This window comes from Amborella trichopoda, chromosome 3 (genome assembly GCF_054954075.1).
Source record: "Amborella trichopoda isolate Santa Cruz 75 chromosome 3, AtrichopodaSantaCruz75HAP2 v2.0, whole genome shotgun sequence".
Taxonomy (NCBI): Eukaryota; Viridiplantae; Streptophyta; class Magnoliopsida; order Amborellales; family Amborellaceae; genus Amborella; species Amborella trichopoda.
Genome location: NC_142338.1, coordinates 53456840 through 53475031, shown reverse-complemented (window position 1 = coordinate 53475031; position 18192 = coordinate 53456840). Strand labels below are relative to the sequence as shown.

Genomic DNA, 18192 nt, shown 5'->3' with positions numbered 1-18192 from the left:
CCCTGTCTAGCCCCCCTTAATAGGGCCACTGCCTCTTAAATAGGTCCTAGTTAGGGCAGCCCTATGAGACTAGATAGGGCTACAACAAAGGTGGCCCTGCCCAAGGCCAACCTATTACTAGCCCTTTACATGCCCTCAACAAAAGAGTAAGTGAAATGAACACTTTTCAAAACAAATAAAAAATAATAATACAAAAATAGCATTTATTTTTTATATAAGGAGGTCACAATCACTTTTATCTCTTATATTTCAAATCGAATAATTGTGAGTGTGTTATTAACTAGACTGACAGTTAAAAAAAAAAAATTTCACTATGACACAACTCAAGCCATACAATTTGATATCTAACGGCTAATAGCAACTGCGAGCTTCTTATGCTAAAGGTTAATGATCTTGTAGTACCCAGGCCCATAAAACAACTTCTCCCCAAATGAATCAAATGTCGAGGAACCTAAGTTTGTCACTCTTATTAAGAAGTTTGTTACTCCTATTAAGTTAAGTGCAATATCACGAATGGTTATCTCTGTCTTCGAAGTTTGGTTTGAACGTTTAGTTGATTGTGTTGGCCTGTGGTCGAACTTTGGGCTTGGCTTCGCATGAAGCTATTAAATTATACACGTATAGTGTAATCTCACGGGAGCATACTGAGCAAAAGAGGACTCTATTTTGGAGTTTTGGGATCGAGTTTTAGAATTACCAAATAATTATTTTGAAAACAAAGAGCTTAAGTTCTTTAACACTTACATGCCACTGTCCATATTCTTTAATTTTGAATATTTATTTACAATTATATATCATAAGCCCCATTACATTGGATATAAGATGGGCACAATCACTTTTGTTTCAAAAAAAAGACCGAAAGAAGCCACCATCACTACCGGCTTTCATAACTCAAAGAGTGCCAGCTTGAATAAATATTATTGTATAAAAAGCATAAGTGAAACTGCCTAACTGCATGTAATCGCTAAAGAGGCTTGTGAGCTTCTAATATCATATTTAGACCATAAACTATCTCATTGTATTATTCTCAACTATTGAAAGTCAGCTACATGAATTTTAGTCCGTTATTTTATCAGTGAGAACATAATTCTCCATATTTTTAAACTATATCGTTATATATTTTTTTTAATTTTAAAATTTTAATTTTTTTTTTTCAAGGTTTCCACGAGCTGGAAGTACAGGAGATTACAACCAAAATTGGCTTCTAGAAACGCTGCCATTGTCATTTCGCCTTAGAGTGTGAACGGTGGATGTGATCCCGACGGGACCAAAGAATCTTTCGATATTTTTTTTAAAGGGTGGCATATGTATAGAGCTTAGGCTCTAAACAATCAAATTAGAGCCCACCCCCTTTAAATAGTGTTGAAAAATGTGGTTTTAATATTAAAAATCTTTGTGATAGTTTTAAAATATATTTTCATTTCTAACTATAAAATCTAAAGCTTAAAAATTAGCATAGATCAAGCATATTTATAAAAACTTGAAAACCGACAATCCAAAAATACATTACAAAATATACTATTTTCAAGACTTGAAATCTGTCTTTTTTCTAATGTCCATATATCTTGAGGTAGAATGAAGATATTTGAGCATCAAAACAATTTCTTGAAAATTTCGAGGTAGGCTTTAATTTGATTGTTTAGAGCCTCGGCCCTATATAAACTTTTCCTTTCTTTAAATATATAGACGTTTCAACCCTTTTCTCAATAGTAGTGTAAAGCTGTAAGAGAGTTCGTCACGTATTGCTCTAAGAAACGCGGACAGCGAAATAGTCAGTCTACCTCTCGCTCTAAGAAAGAGAGTCACTAATTGCTCAGCTCCTAGAGAGAGAAAGTGGTCCGTTTTAGAGAGAGAAAGAGAGCCCATTTTAGAAAGCACGCCACGCCCCTTGCATTCTGTCAACCCCGCGTTTTTGGTAAATTTCAGACCGCCTTCGACAGTCCCCGGTTTTTCCCGCCCACGATCTGCGAATTTCACCCCTCTGTTTCTCTCTCTAATTCAATTACTTTATCTCTCTAGTAGTTATATGACTGCAATCCGGTTCCTTTCTCTCTCCAACAATAAATACACGGGCCAATTATGCAAGTTCATTTCTTGGGTTCTTAGGTGTATCTCATAGAGAGTGTTGCAGGTCTCTTGAAATGGATGTTGCAGAGAAGAGGAGACACTGGCGATGGGGTTGGGCTCTGGGAGCTCTCCTCGTTGTCCTTTTAGCCACTGCCGTTGCTTCGAGAAATGCCCCCAAATTCTCGCTCTTCGGCATCTCCAATAAGCCTTGCCAATGCCCCGTACATCTCTATCTCTATTTCTCTGAGAAAGTTTTTCTCTCCTATTGTTCTCTCTCCTCTCCGGTTATTTAATTATTATCTTCGTCTCTCTCTCTTCTTGCTGAATTATGTTTTCTCCTTGAATGGCTGTGGATTTCTCTGTTTTTTGGGTTTGCATGTTTGGTTTTAAACTAGGGTTATTGGTTGCAATTTTTTTGCAGGAGTCAAGAAAGTATACAGGATTAGTGGAGGATTGTTGTTGTGATTATGAGACGGTGGACGCTCTTAACCAAGAAGTCTTACATCCCATACTCCAAGAGCTTGTTGCCACCCCTTTCTTCAGATACTTCAAGGTTTTATTTGATCTAATTCTTGTTTAGAACAGTTTTGAGATCCTTATTGAATTCTTGGAAATTTTCTGTTCTTACCCATGTCAGTTGTTATTATTTGAATCTGGACTTGGTTTCTTGGATATTGATATTACCCTTGGATTTATAATAAGCCTTTTTTTATCTTTACATCGTCTCAATTTTTCCTCAGAAATTATTGTAATTGGACAAGAATTTGTGAATGGTATGTTAACTGTTGTTCACAGGTAATTTTGGGCAAAATTGTGTTGGGAGAGAATATCAAATTGGGTCCTGTACTTGGTTACTGATTGCATCTCTAGTTCTATTATATGATTGATTGCCTTTATGATCTTCAATGGAAAATTATTGTAGGAATTAATGATGTGAAGAACACTTTTGTCCCTTTTCTATCCATAGAGGAAAGGGTTTGTATTTATTTTTACTTTGATTGCATTCTGGTCTATGTTTGAATTATCTGTACGCTTATTCACTTATTTTTCTTTTATAGTTCATTTGTTAGGACATATTTATTAGTCGGTATATCATGACGTCTTATAAGTTCATACTGCACATGTGGGAACTTCTTCTCGAACAATTAGTATTTTGAGGAAGTAAACAAATTACTTGATGGACTTTGAGAACTTTGAGAACTTTGAGAAGAGAACCGACACACTCCAGTGGTCCTTTTTTGATATCTGATGGCGGAATGATGTGAAACAACCTAGGAAACTTAAGCACTCTCACTGTATACAAAGTACAAACCCAGTTATTTTAAGGTTGTGCGTTATGGATCTAAAGAATATTGTTGTTTGACTCTATGGTTGCAATAGGTTAAGCTGTGGTGCGACTGCCCTTTTTGGCCTGATGATGGGATGTGCCGCCTTCGAGATTGCAGTGTATGCGAATGTCCAGAAAATGAGTTCCCTGAGCCATTCAAGAAGCCATTTCACAGGCTTTCTTCGGATGATTTGATATGTCAGGAAGGAAAACCACAGGCTACAGTTGACCGAACAATAGATGATAAGGTGTTCAAAGCTTGGGTAGAAATTGACAATCCTTGGACCTATGATGATGAGACCGATAATGGTTGGCACTGCTCTTTCATCCTTTTGCCTCTTCTAATACCTGTTGTCTTTGCTTAGTTATTCAGTCTAGACAGTGATTCATTTGCCTAAACCATTTAATTCCCCTTGCAGCTGGAATGACATATGTGAATCTTCAGCTAAATCCAGAACGGTACACTGGCTATGTCGGGCCATCAGCCAGAAGGATATGGGACTCTATATATAAAGAAAATTGCCCCAAAGGTACTTTTTCCAGTTGATGGATTGAATTTCTTGGAAACTTAGAAGGGACTTATGATGGTCACTATATGTTTAATGTGCTTCTATTATGCTATTATCTGCATGATAATTGTTTCATGAGATAATCTCTTTTGACTTTATAACATCAGGACATTGCGGGTGGTCAGGGATGCTACCATATTCTTGTGTTAGCATGCATAACATTGAGTTCTTTTAAGATATGGTACACCTATTTGTGTTAATTTAGAAATTTAATCTTTTCTTCTTTTACCTTCTCTCATGTTGCCGTGGCTGCATAATTAAATATGCCTTCTTCATGTGTTTATGCTTCTCATCCAATTTTTTTTTTTAATTGGTTATACTGCCCACTCTTATTACTGCTAAATTCTTCATGATTATACCCTGTTTCTTAACAACTTCAGCAATGTTGTTAGATTGGCCAAGTTTTTTCTTCCAGATTCTTTAGTGAACATGACTATCCCACTTATTGTCGATCACTTTGTTTATTTGCTGAGTATACCTTGATCCTTTTTGTCATTCGATCTCTCATTATATTGCCCTAGGGAATGGGCTCAAGGTATTTGTGGTCAGGTGGCGGGTGCCATAACATGACATCTAGAGTGACTTATGTGGTAATTGGTATTTAAATTGATTCAATATCTGTAATGTATTAGCTTTCCGGGACTCTGTATCCCATGATAACCTTATAAAGAGTAATAGAGTTTGTGTTCTACCTTCTAATCTTTATTAGATTTAATTGTCTAACACAGTTAATCTGTAAAATAAAGCAATCCATTCCATCGCATATAGCATATCGAAAATTACAAACTTTAAACTCCAAAAAGTTTATAAAAGAATAATCAACTCTCTAACTCTTAAATAACACATTTTCAATCCTTAGAGTTTTTGAGTATTAGCATATTTCCATGCCGGATTCTTGTTACTTGAAGATGATGAAGGCATCAACCTCAAAAAGTACTAGGAAATGAAAAACATACAAAACAACCCAATGAAAATTTGATTTCTACACAGCCCATGAAAACCCTCAATTAGTTGCTGAATCTTTGCTCAAATACCTTCCAACTAATGTCCAAAACAAAAAAGAAAAACAAATTTGCACATGCTTGTGGGCTTATTTTTTGTCTATGAGCACAAAGTACATATGTAGGTGCATCACTCGTGATGTGATGGGTGCGATGCGGCCAAATATGTGGATGGTGCGCCACATGTGCAGGTGCATCACATTTATCTGCATATGTGGGCGTGTAGGCCACATATTGGAGAGTGCCAAACAATGCCACAATGCCATTTACTTCTCATTAGTGACCTGGGGAGTTGTTTTTTCGTTCTTTTTTTTCTTCTTTTTTTGTTGGGGAGAGGGAATAGATTTATTTTAGAATAAATGGTGCATCCAAATTGGGTCTTATTATATAGGTTACTAAAATTTACTCTTGCTCTCACTCTCCACTTCACATTTAGAAGTGTTGTTCAAGTTGACCTCGCGCAAACCAATCTGACGTACCCAAAGAAACACTTTTAGAAGTGTCTAAATCTAAATGATTGTCCCTGCACTCAAGTATGGTCGGGGTTCAAACTAAGCAATAAGTAAAGACCATAAAGAGATGGACCATCGACAAGGCAAAAGCAATCATGGGTCTATACCACATTACATGTGGCCCATACAATCAGTGATTCTTGTTCAAGGCATGATCTATACTCCTTTTACACCTCAGCCTCCTTGAGGCATGTGCCTCTTGGGCTTTGTGCTTCATGGGTCTGTCTCAAGTGTGTCTATGGTGGGGGCCTAAATCCAAGTCACTTATTAGGAAATTGCTTGCTCTATGCATAAGAAGCTTACAGTGGGATGTTCATACCTCAGCGTATTCTTTAGGTCATTAGACATGCTTTTTGTGCACAATAGGCTTCTTGACACATACCCTTTGGACTTTTCACCTAAAGGGTTCGCCATGAGGTTTTTGCGGCAGTCCTGGCTTGATCCCATCTTCATGCATGTCTGGCTTTAATGGAGCTGGATCCGACCCAGTTTAGAAGGATCAATTCTAGACTTAATAAAAACCCATGATGAATAAAAAAAGGGAAAAGTTCATAAAGATCCTAGGCTCTAAGCAATCAAAATTTTTACTAGAAGCGGTTGTTTTGATGCCCAAATATCCTCAAATCGTTCATCTCAACATCAAGATGCATGGAAATAAGAAAAAAGTGGATTTCAAGGTTTGGAAATAGTGCATCTTGTAACGCATTTTTGGACTGTCAATTTTCAATGTTTTCAAGTATTCATAGATTTGCTCGATTTACACTATTTTTGAAGCTTTAAATTTTATAATTAAAGATGAAAATATATTTTAAGGCTATCACAAAGATTTCCAATATTAGAACCACATTTCCCGATACTATTTGAAGGTGGGCTCTAATTTGATTGTTTAGAGCCTCGGCTTTATGCAAACCGCACCCATAAAAAAATGTAGACAGAAAATACCAAAGTCGAATGTTTTTTAGGACAATACAACATTACAATACTTTTGGCTCAATACAACACTACAATAGTGTTGGCTTACTTCTAATGATAATTATCATTTTCAACCAATACTTCTTGGTGTTCATCATGCAGAGACAACAAAGTGAAGTTGAAATTTGTCAAGAGATTACAGAAGCAGAATACTTTTGGCAGGCATCTTATTTAACTTGTTCTTTGCAACCTACTCATCTTGGCTATATCATCCTGATGGATCAGTAATTTTTTGGCCCTGCAGGATTTTAACCAGCGTAGAAGAATGCATTCTAGACTCTTATTTAAAACGAAAAGAGTTAATTCTAGACTTATTGAACCATGATTAACTTCCCCTAGTTTTCATAATCTCTGAAACATGCAGAGACGAATTATTGAAGTCAAATATGTTCAGTACAATTCAGAACCACAACACAGTAGGCACACCTTTGATTGCACATTTTCTTTCAACCAACCCATCCTGGTTTTCAATCCCCACCAAAAAAGAAAAACATGTACACGTGCACAGAGGAGAGAAAGAGCTACAATAACCGTAACTGCAGATTAAAACCAATTTAACATTGAGAGATCAAAATGGTGAGAAATATACCGCAATTCCCCAAACCTTCCCATTCCCCATCTTTAGTTATGTGCTTTGTACAAGGATAAGTGTAAGCATCCATGGTATTATGCTTCTGTAATCTACTCAAGGGTATTCCTATGCAGTATGTACTCTACTTCTGCACTGTCTTAATCGGTATTTCACTTCAATGTTTTGGGTTATTTAGTCGTCATGAAGACTAGGATGAGTATGTTAAAGGTTTAAGTTGTAATCAGAAGTGAGCCAATGGCATTGAGATTGTGGATTGTCTTCATGACAATTAAAAGTTTAGGATTTTGTTTTTGCATTTTGAACACTAGGAAGAGTCGGTTGAAAAAGAAATATGTTCAGAAGTGCACCAACAATATTTTGGTTGTTTATTGTGTTGAACAGCATTCCACTTCAATACTTTGTTTGCATTTTTCAGTGAAAATGAACACTAAGGGATTTAATAATCGATTATCAATAAGTCTATAATTGATTCTTCTATCCTGGTTCAAATTAAGTTCAGACCAATCCGTCTAAGATGAGTAGGTTGAGAGAGATAATTGAAATCAAAAGCTCAATTATTATTCTGCGTTCAAATTCAATATTTTGCCTCTGCATTATGAACATCGTGATGAATTGGTTGAACACGACAGTTTGATAAGAAGTGGACCAATGGTGTTGTAATTCTGTGATGTCCTTGACAGTATTTTACTTCAATATTTTGTCTCTGGAATTTTCACTCATTATGGACACAGGAAGTTTAACAATGGGTTATTTATTAGTTAGTCTGCCGTGGAGTCACTATTTACAGGGTAAATACACCCCCTATTCCATTCAATCAAAGGCTTTGGTGTCAATTCCTGGAGGGAAAAATATGACATCCCCCACTTCATTGAATCGATGCTCTTTTAGATTTTATTCCAATCCAATACCTTGTTAGTATTATGCAGTGTTAATGTTCCAATTAGGGCATCATGTATCAGACCAAGGGTTTTTTTTTTTTCATCACATGAGAATAAAGGAGAAGAATGTCTTCTAGTTATCTTCAATCATCTTCTTACTACTCTTTCTAAATGGAATTTGACCATCTCTTGCCAAGCTTCATCGCATTGAAAATGTTAGGATATTGTTCCAAGCAGAAATGGTTAGGAGTCTCCTCCTTGAAGCTGCGTGTGATCATCTCTTTCTTTGAGGCTGGTTTGCTGGGTTTTGAACCTTCTATCTTGGTTGAAAGAAAGAAAGAGGAGAGACTTTTCTTATGTTGAAAGAAAGGGCCTTTATTTGCTCTCTGCCTGATAAACTGACGCAACTTCTATGGTGTAAAGATAGAACACCTCTCTTGGTGGTATCCTGATTGGTCTTATTTGCACAGTTACTAAATAGGATTTCTTTGGATAAATATGAGTATCCTAGCTGCGTTTTATTTGGGGCATCTGATGCATCCAAGCACATCCATAGGCTCTCTCTAGAATAACACCATTCTAATGGTCAAGCTAAAAAAGCTCGTTGCAAAATTTATGACCATAATTACTCTTGTTATAATAAATTCCCATGTGTTATATTGAAAAGTAATCATAAATGATCTGCAAATGAATTCTAAAATTCAAATGAAATTCTCTCTCCTGTGATTCCTTGCTATCCAAGAGGAGGTTTGAAGTATCTTCAAAATTACATATTATAGTCTCCATTAGAAATCGAAGCACTATAGTGTAGATGTAGTTTCCAGTCAAAATTCTGGGAGTAGGGCTATTCCACAATTTTTTTGAAACTATTAACGTTTGTATTGAGTGAAAAGAAGGAAACAAATAAAGTAGGGATATTTCACCATTAGAATGGTATATTGCAAAAACCCATAGACATGCTTTCACATACATATGGGCATAGAGAAAAGGTGATGCCCTTATCAATTCACAAACTTCTTATGACACGAGGTGCCTGATCCTCAAGTGTGAAGTCAGTATGCTTTGAAACAAATATGTACCATGTCCTCCCTTTGTTTTTGGTAAGAGAAAGAAAAGGGAGGTTTGTTATCAAAAACAAAGAAAAGGGAGGTCATAGTGCAGTTTTCAACAGATAATCCTTGTTGTATCTAATATTTAATTTATAATTATATAAGATCAAAAATTGTGTAGGTCATTTAATTTGTGTTTAGCTGAGTGTTATGGGCTAATTTCCTTTTTCTGGGAAGATCAGTGGGGAAGGGGCCCCTACCCGTGATAGGAATGGAACTCAAGACATACCACCATCCTGACCACCTATGCCTTGAGCTAATTTCTTATGCTCAAATTTTTCTACGCTCAAATTTTTACATAAGGCAGATTTTTGATTAATGTGTTTGTGCAGGACCACCTGGGGAACTTTGTCCGGAGAGGAGAGTGTTATACAAGTTGATATCAGGGTTGCATTCCTCTATATCTGTTCACATAGCATCTGATTATCTCCTGGATGAAGTCAACAATAAGGTAAGTTTTCTCATCTGTTTCCTCTATGGGCCAACTTACAAATTTATGTATTTTTTTCATTAGTACGTACCAAGTTTATCTGATAGAAAGTCTGCACATTCTTTTATGTTTTTAATTGCAGTGGGGTCAGAATCTTGAGTTGCTGTATGACCGAGTTTTAAGAAATCCAGAACGTGTGAAAAATTTGTACTTCACATTCCTTTTTGTGCTTCGAGCTGTGACAAAGGTGTGTTTCTATGCTCTTTTGGTTTCTTTTTCCTTTTTTCTTCTTCTTGTTGATAGATATTATCTTTTTCATGTTTGACAACAATAATGCTTTATGATATTTCCTTGACCCCTTTCTATCTAAACTTGCTCATGTGTTCACGTTCCACTTGGCTTGGATGTTGGTTGTAGTGAGAAAAGGTGTTTATTGGAAACTTGTGGCTGATGTTTTTATCATGAAAATAATGGCATTCTGACCTTTTGAGTTTCTGGCTCATGTTTGAATGCTTGAATGTTGTAAAGAGCTTGCGACACTAAGTTGTTCTGGAAGTGATAGAGGCTTCACTTCACATGGTGATTTTAAATATCTTCACTTCACATAGTGATTTTAAATATCACTCAATTGCCATTTCAAGAGGATCATACGGAATGCTGGGAATTGAATTGTTGTGAGCTTGCTAGTAAGACTCTTGGTCTATTCAGTGCTTCAAACTCTCAAGTTCACCAGTTGACCATGTTCTTTGGTAGATAAATATCAATATAAGATAGATATCACCTATGTCACACTATGCTGTGTGTTAGCTTATGCACAATTGTATATTTTTTTATGTCATATGCATGTCATAACTTTGCAGCATTTGATAATCTGGTCTTATTATTCTCTTCGTGTAATATTATGCTTTTAGATCCAGACTATGTGCCATCACCCTATTCTGCCTCAACTCAAAACTTCTGGTTTCTATCTTATATTTTGGCTCTCTTATGGTGGTCCCAGGCATCAGATTATCTGGAACAGGCTGAATATGACACTCGGCATGTAACAGATGATCTTAGAACGCAGTCACTTGTGAGGCAGCTGGTTTATAATCCCAAGTTAGAATCTGCATGCCCAGTGCCATTTGACGAAGCAAAACTATGGAAGGGACAAAATGGACCTCAGCTGATGCAGCAAATTCAAAAGCAATTTCGGAACATCAGGTTTGTGTCTGTCTATCCATCACCCTATCTATATGCATCCATTTATCCATCTATATGCATGCTTGTGAAAGTGGACAATATCAGTTTTCTCCCAACTTTTCTACCTCCAATCTCATCTTCTTGGTTCCCTTATTAAGGAAATAAAGAACCGTGATAATTGATACTGATTGGTTGCAGTGCTTTAATGGACTGTGTTGGTTGTGAGAAGTGTCGCCTGTGGGGCAAGCTTCAGGTTCTTGGGCTTGGCACAGCATTGAAGATCCTTTTCTCAGTTGATGGTCAAAATCGCTTGGCTGAGCCTGTAAGCTCTTATTAAATTATACTCCTTCCTCTTATTAGGTTAATTTTTTAGGGTGGTGATAAATCTAATTTTTAATTTAGTCTTGCTAATGCATATTGCAAGTTTTAGGAATGGTACGTCCTTCAAAATGAGAGGTTTTCTCCCTAATTTCTTTTTCTTTTTCTTTTTTTAAATGTAAATGAACTATGCTAAAACGTAGAGAATATAAGTTCTAGACACATAAGAACGATGAACTTTGTATTTATTGATTCCTTTATGAAAGATATGAAGTTTAGTTTAAAGTTCAAACAATTATGAGATTTTTTTCTTCGTTTCTTAAAAGTTATGATCTTTTTTATCCTTTTCTTCAGGATACTCAACAAAAAAAAACAGTTAAAAAAAAACGTTAGTCCTTTTCTTTCTTTGCAGAATTTTCTTCTTCTTTTTTTTGGTTGGTTCTCCGGGAATTCCTTGAGATGACATATAATTTTTAAAGCCTTTGAGAAAATTATCTCATCTAGAACTTTTCAAGATTTGCTCACACATGGATTTAGCTTAGAGAAGTGCGTCATGGGGGGTCTTACAAATATGGCATTCTACATGGTGAAGCTCTTGTATTTTGTCTCTTTCTAACAGTTGCAGCTGCAAAGGAATGAGGTGATAGCTTTGTTGAACCTTCTGAACAGACTATCAGAGTCTGTTACGTCAGTGCGCGAAATGGGTCCTGCAGCAGAGAGACTAATGGAAGGTAGGGCCACCAGTTCAGGTGGCAAGGGTAGCTCATAGAGAAGAAATAGACAATTTCATAACACGACATTGACGTGCCGTACATATGAATCATTTTATGGTGAAGTTTAATCACCCCATTGGTCAATCCACATGATGTAACCAATAGAATGCATACAGAGAGTACCTTGTGTCATTTTTGAGATAGGAAGCTCTGCTTCAAGAGAGAGGGCAGCCCATTATAACTGCAACATGGGATACACGCAAGTTCATGTATTTCATTGAGGCATTTTGCCATAAATTATGTATTTTTTTGAGGCATTTTCTTATGTTTTGTGAGCATTGGTTGTGTATGACTCGATGAGAGTTTATCCTTGTAAAATATCCAACTACTTGCAATCTCTCTCTCTCTCTCTCTCTTTCTATATATATATATATATATATGAAAAATCTTAACAGGAAGATATTGAAAGAAAGGCTTATGTGATCTTTTGCCGAGGAAATATATATATATATATTTTTTAATAATAATCATCCTTTATAATTTTGGCAACAAAATCACTCACAAATGATCTTATTACAAACAATAGATATTTCAAAAATAAATAACACATCAATAAAATAGATCTCAACTACTTGATGCCATTCATATAACCTAATGATGTGCTGGAGAATATGAAATAAAAAACAAGTATAAGATAAAGATGTTGGAGTTTACTTCAACCGAGCTTTTTACACCCCACACTGATTTATCACATTCATTAGTGCGGGATATGTGGCTTAGTTTAAATCTCGAATCGGGAAAATTGATTGCAGCCAAACTATGTAAACACTTTTAATTCTTCATAAAACTCTAACCTCCAAAAACTAACTTAGGCTCCCCTCTAATTTTTTGAACTTTTAGTTTCTTCTTAGGTCTAGGGAGAAAAAGAGTAGTAGCAATCTTTAGTTTCTTCTTAGGTCTAGGGAGAAAAAGAGTAGTAGCTAGAGTTGGGGTGTAGCCCTTCTTTTGAAACTTTAGGATAGAGAGGGTTAGAGAGACAAACTTAGAGAAGAGAGAGTGGGGTGTGCCTTTGAAAGAGAGAGAGAAAATTGGAGAGAGAGAGAGATTGTTATTATTTTAGAGATGGGAAAGAACTCCCATATCTATAGAGAAAATAAGATCTAGGGTTTATTTAGGGTTTCCTATAGTTTGCCTCTTTCTTGATATTGAATCTGTACCGTTGATCAAGGTGATTTGTGGGGTGAAAGATCTGAGTCATCCATTCCATAGAAGGGCCATCAATATTATGGAAGGTGCTTGGACCATTATCCCCCTTTTCTAAATCATTTTCCCATCAATATATTTAGATAAAATAGATATCATGCATTCCATAAAAATAGCATGATCATATCACATATTCCGTAAGGATATGTCAAACATTATCAAGTAAATAAATACTACCAAAAATTTTAAACAAGATTAGGCCAATGTTTATCATCTATTCAAATTGACCATATCCCTTTTAAAGCATACTTATCATATTACAAAATATGTCATGGCCGCTAAATCCTTTCCAAGATTTGACCCTATGCCTCAAATCAAAATTACCATAATCTTAAAGACCTTGATCACAAAGAAACAAGAGGAATCCAAAGGGTGGGGTGTGCCACCCCTTTGTGGCATATGTGGGTCCCTACCCACGTACCACATGGTGGGCCCATGTGCACTTTGGGCCCCCATGGAATTTTATAAAAAAAAATTAAAATTAAATAAAATCAATTAATATATATTTGAATTTTTACAACTTTGTAAAATCAATAACTGTATTTTTATAAGTCCAAAAATCATAATTAAAATAGTGAGAGATTCATAAAAATTCAAATAATAAAAATAAAATCATTTCAATAATAAAATGAACGCAATTAAATTAATATGATGGGAAAATGATCCATATGGTTTTAGGAATTCAATCGGTAATAATGGGGTACTTCACCTTCGACTGTGGACTACAAACTACACTAGCTTTATCGAACCGACCCAGTGTTTCCCATGACCCACAATCCAAGCAGAGGCTTATTAGCGGGTCATCAAAGTTAGGCCGATGAATCAAGGGGTCACAATCCCAGTCTGTGGATTACATGTCATTCCCTAGAGACGAGTGAAGGTCACCACGACCTGATGCGACTACAGTTCTATGGTGCATAGGAGTATCTCTCGCACATGCATACGCTTCACCCAAAGGTGGATATCTGGCTTTCTCGAACGATTTATCAATATGCATGTCGTGTGATGGAACATGGATAAGGTTTTGGCCCTCGTCTCAATAGGCCTACCATCACACACAAGGGTCACATAGTCCCTCGGCTCTCTTATCTAGGCATAAGCTCTAACCTCATCAAGGGCTAACTCAAAACCCTCCTCGGTTAATTCTTTATGCCCAGGTACCTTGGGTTTTACAATTGACTGGCCTAGATCGATAAGCACAGTCCGGTATAAGCAAATATCATTCGCTTAGTATGGTCCTCGAGGGACCACAATCCCACTGAGTTTATGTTTCACTATAATAAAAGTATTTTAATACACATTCATAAGGCCTTTAAAGGCCACATAAACCCAATAGATATGAGTCTAGTATTTGAATTTTAATATTTTTTCTACAAATCCAAATCACTTGAAATTTTAGAATGTGCTCATAAAAAATAGGTGAATCTTCGAAAAATATCAAAAAAATATTTTACATGAAAAAAGTAACCAAAATACCCCCGTAAAATTTTTGGGGGTATTTTGATCAATTTTATTTTTACAGATTTTTTTTATATATTTTTATTAGGTGCGGCTTGATGAGAAGAACAAACGACTAAAATTTCAAGTGATTTGGATTTATAGAAAATAAAATAAAATTTAAACACAAAATGAGGTTGTGACTGTCAGATCGGTCTAGATTCAATCTGAGCCGTTGGACTCGTATCTTACTGTTAACCCTTGGGCTAACAATAGTGTCTTTATATATATATATATATATATATATATATATATATATATATATATATATATATATATATATATATATATATATATATAGGTGCACTCACTCTCACAATATCTAACTACTTGTACTCTCTCTCTCTCTCTCGATGTTTAGCTTTTTCTTTTTATACGGGTTATGCATTTGGATATTGTTTTTTCTTTAATGATTGTGACTTCTATATATCAAAGACAAATGGTTTTATTGTAAACATTTCATTTTTCTAATTATTTAGTAAAAACAAAATTTTAAGAAAATCTTAAAAGCTAAGGGAATCCGCAATACTGTTGGGCTTTTGGACAAATTTTTACACAACTTATGTAAATAAGAAGGAAAATTGTTTCATACGGGCTGGACTGCATTTCTACATATACAATCCAAAAGTGTAAAGTATCTTAGGTGTTCTATCTAAAAACAATGGAAACTCACCGTCCAAAAAATTAAGTCTTAGAGATTACATGCCTTCAAAAATTAAGTTTTAAAATCCATCTCAAAAATAGATTTATTAAGAGACATGCATATCTGCATATATGGGCTTGGCCACATAGAAACCGGGTCCAAACAAGAAATTGAGCCAATTTCTCGATGAATAATATGTAAACAGGAGAAAACCAATACTACAAAGAAAATAACAATTGTTTAATACGGGCTAGACCGTTTCTACAATATGCGAGGTATAAAGCATCCATGCAAATAGATGGTTCATCTAAAAACAATTGTAACTAATGGTCTAAATATTTTTTTAATGTAATTATTGTTTTTAGTTTTCAAAATATCTTTATTTATTCATATTTATATTCTCTAAAGATTAAGATCAAAATATATTTTAAAAAAAATATTTATTGCCAAATCTCCATGTTCTCTAAAATTTGAGATCAAATTATATTTAAAAAATATATTTATTGTCAAGCTCGCATTTGTACATTATGCGGGCTAGCCGCAAGCTAACCGCGTCGAAAGGAAAATAAACATTGTGAAAAACGATATTAAAAAACAGGACCCTCCCCGACCGGACCATGTGTGAAATGGGGTAGCAAGAAAGATGAGATGAGAGTGAGAGTGAGTGTGAGAGCTAAACGGAAGAGCAAGAAGCGTAAGAAGCAAGGGTGGGTGAGAAGGAGAGGAGGAGCGAGAAAGAGGAGTGATGAGAGAAAATGAGAGAGGTAAGCAACCGATGGGTATGGAACCGTTGCATGTCTCTCATCGCATCGGCCCGCACCCTCCCCCATCTCATGGCGGCCCACGCCCTCCTCATCACCTCAGACCTCCACCAAAACAACTACGCCCTCTCCAAACTCCTCGCTCCCCTCTCCTCCCTCCACCTAAACTACGCGACCTCTCTCTTCCTCCGCATCCAAAATCCCAACGCTTTCCTCTCCAACACCATCATCCGAGCCCGCGCCAATGGCCCTGACCCCCGCTCCGCCCTCTCGCTCTTTGCCCACTCGCCTCACCATGATGCCCACGCCTTTGCTTTCGCTCTCATCGCCTGCGCTAACTCAACCTCACTTTGGGAAGGCCGGCAATTGCATTCACAAGTAACGCGCAATGGCATGGCGTGCGGAGACTGCTTCTTGCGCTCCAACCTCGTGCGGCTTTACGTCCAGTGTGGACGCTTAGCTGATGCTCGGCTCGTCTTTGATGAGACGCCTGGTTGTGTTCGAGACAATGTGATTTGGCATGCGATTATACATGGGTATGTGAGGGAGGGCCGTTGTACCGATGCATTTGCTCTGTTTAATGACATGCAAATTGAGGGTGTGGGAGTCGACAGGTTTGTGGCCACGACGATGCTTACTGCGTGCGCGCATGTGGGGGCGCTGAGGCAGGGGCGGTGGGTTCACGAGCTCTTGAGCAGTGGGGTCGAGGTTGATGACTATGTGGGCACGGCACTCGTAGATATGTATGCAAAGTGTGGGTGTATAGAGAGAGCAGTTAAAGTGTTTGATGAAATGCCTGAGAAAAATGTGCACTCATGGACTGCAATGATCGTGGGGCTTGCCATGCACGGCATGGCAGCACATGCTTTACGATGCTTTGACAAAATGCAGGCCCTCCGCATCCGGCCCGACCCTGTTACACTCTTAGGAGTTTTAACAGCTTGCAGCCATGGGGGAATGGTAGAAGAAGGGCTTTCTCTCTTCTCAAGTATGGTGAACAAATATAACATAGAACCCGAGCACCCACACTATGGGTGCATAGTTGACATGCTTTGTAGGGCTGGGAGGTTAAATGAGGCGTTCGATTTTGTCAAAGCCATGCCTATAAGGCCTCGGGCCTCAGTTTGGGGCGCTCTGTTGAGTGCATGCAAGGCTAAGGGCGAGGTGGGGTTAGCCGAGCGTGCAGTGGAAGAGCTAGCGGGCTTTGAGCAATGCATGGATGGAGCTTACACTGAATTAGCGAATTTGTATGCGTGTGTCGGGCGAAGGGGCGATGCGAAAGGGGTGAGAGAGGTGATGGGGAGTGAGAGGGTGAGGAAGACCCCCGGTTGCAGCGTGATAGAGGTAGGTGGTGAGGTTAGTGAGTTTGTAGCAGGGGATGAAGTGCACCCCTTAATGGCTCAGATACGTGAGGTCTTGGCTGTTTTGAACTGGCATATGATTAAGGTGGATGAGAAAATTTTAAAAGTATAAAGATTGAGATTTGATGTGAACTGCAAGCCAAGAAAGGGGTACCTTAATTTTGAACTGGCATATGATTAAGGGAATAGTCATTGTGAATTGGGCAACAAGAGAATAATTAAAATGAATTACAATTCTAATGGGAAATTTTTTTTTTTAAAAAAAGATTCTGAAGTAAATCACAAGAAGAAAAAAAACTGAAAATTTAAAGGGTATATTTTTATGCCCGGTTTTATAAAATTTGATCAAGATACAATTGTAGCTTTCAGATAATATCGCATTTGAGGATGATTAGATAAAGGTCGCATATGGGCCCACCGGGACACTCATGACGATCGCACAAACACTTGCCGTTGTATGTTCCACCTTATCCTCCATGACAAGTTTGCAAGCCAATTCTGACGCTAAATAGATACACAAATGTCTTAGATTCATCGAGATGCATAAAGAAGCAAACGACCTGCCTTTCCCAAGGAAAATTAGTGATTAAATAAAAGGGCCGTAACCCGGTGCTGGTCCCTCCTAAGCAGGCTCTCGGGAGGGTTGGACTGGAAATGGTTTTAACCTTTGGCTCATGCACAAAGTGGCCTCTCTCAAGACTCGAAGCAACACTTTTGCGCTGGCTACCCCAGCCTTTTACCATCACACATTACAATGACTAAATCTCCAGCTAAAATATGTAGATAGAGCAAAAAATAACACAGTCCTTCGATATTAATTTCTTATTAGATAATCAAACAAAGCATATGATCATGTAAAAGAAGGGAGCTAGGGGTCAACAACATTCAATCAATAAGTCGGACAGTGATGAAGGGAGAGGATTGTAAAAACAATGTCATCGGTTGTACATTCCAGTCTCCCTCCATTAAACATGTTGATTGCCCTCCATTAAACATG

General features: G+C 37.2%; 2 protein-coding genes across 2 annotated transcripts; both read left to right on the top strand.

Annotated features, from left to right (window-relative positions):
• Positions 1-1779: 1779 nt before the first annotated feature.
• LOC18429322 (endoplasmic reticulum oxidoreductin-1) lies at positions 1780-12069 on the top strand. The gene is made up of 10 exons (XM_088861314.1): positions 1780-1915; positions 2132-2288; positions 2489-2620; positions 3448-3703; positions 3814-3924; positions 9360-9478; positions 9600-9704; positions 10458-10660; positions 10838-10961; positions 11577-12069. Exons 2-10 carry the CDS (start codon positions 2142-2144, stop codon positions 11724-11726), a joined length of 1347 nt encoding a protein of 448 aa, XP_088717440.1. The 5' UTR covers positions 1780-1915; positions 2132-2141; the 3' UTR covers positions 11727-12069.
• Positions 12070-15906: 3837 nt separating this feature from the next.
• Positions 15907-17307, top strand: LOC18429321 (putative pentatricopeptide repeat-containing protein At3g28640). The gene has a single exon (XM_006838607.3). The coding sequence runs from the start codon at positions 15907-15909 to the stop codon at positions 17305-17307; it is 1401 nt and encodes a 466-aa protein (XP_006838670.2).
• Positions 17308-18192: the final 885 nt, after the last annotated feature.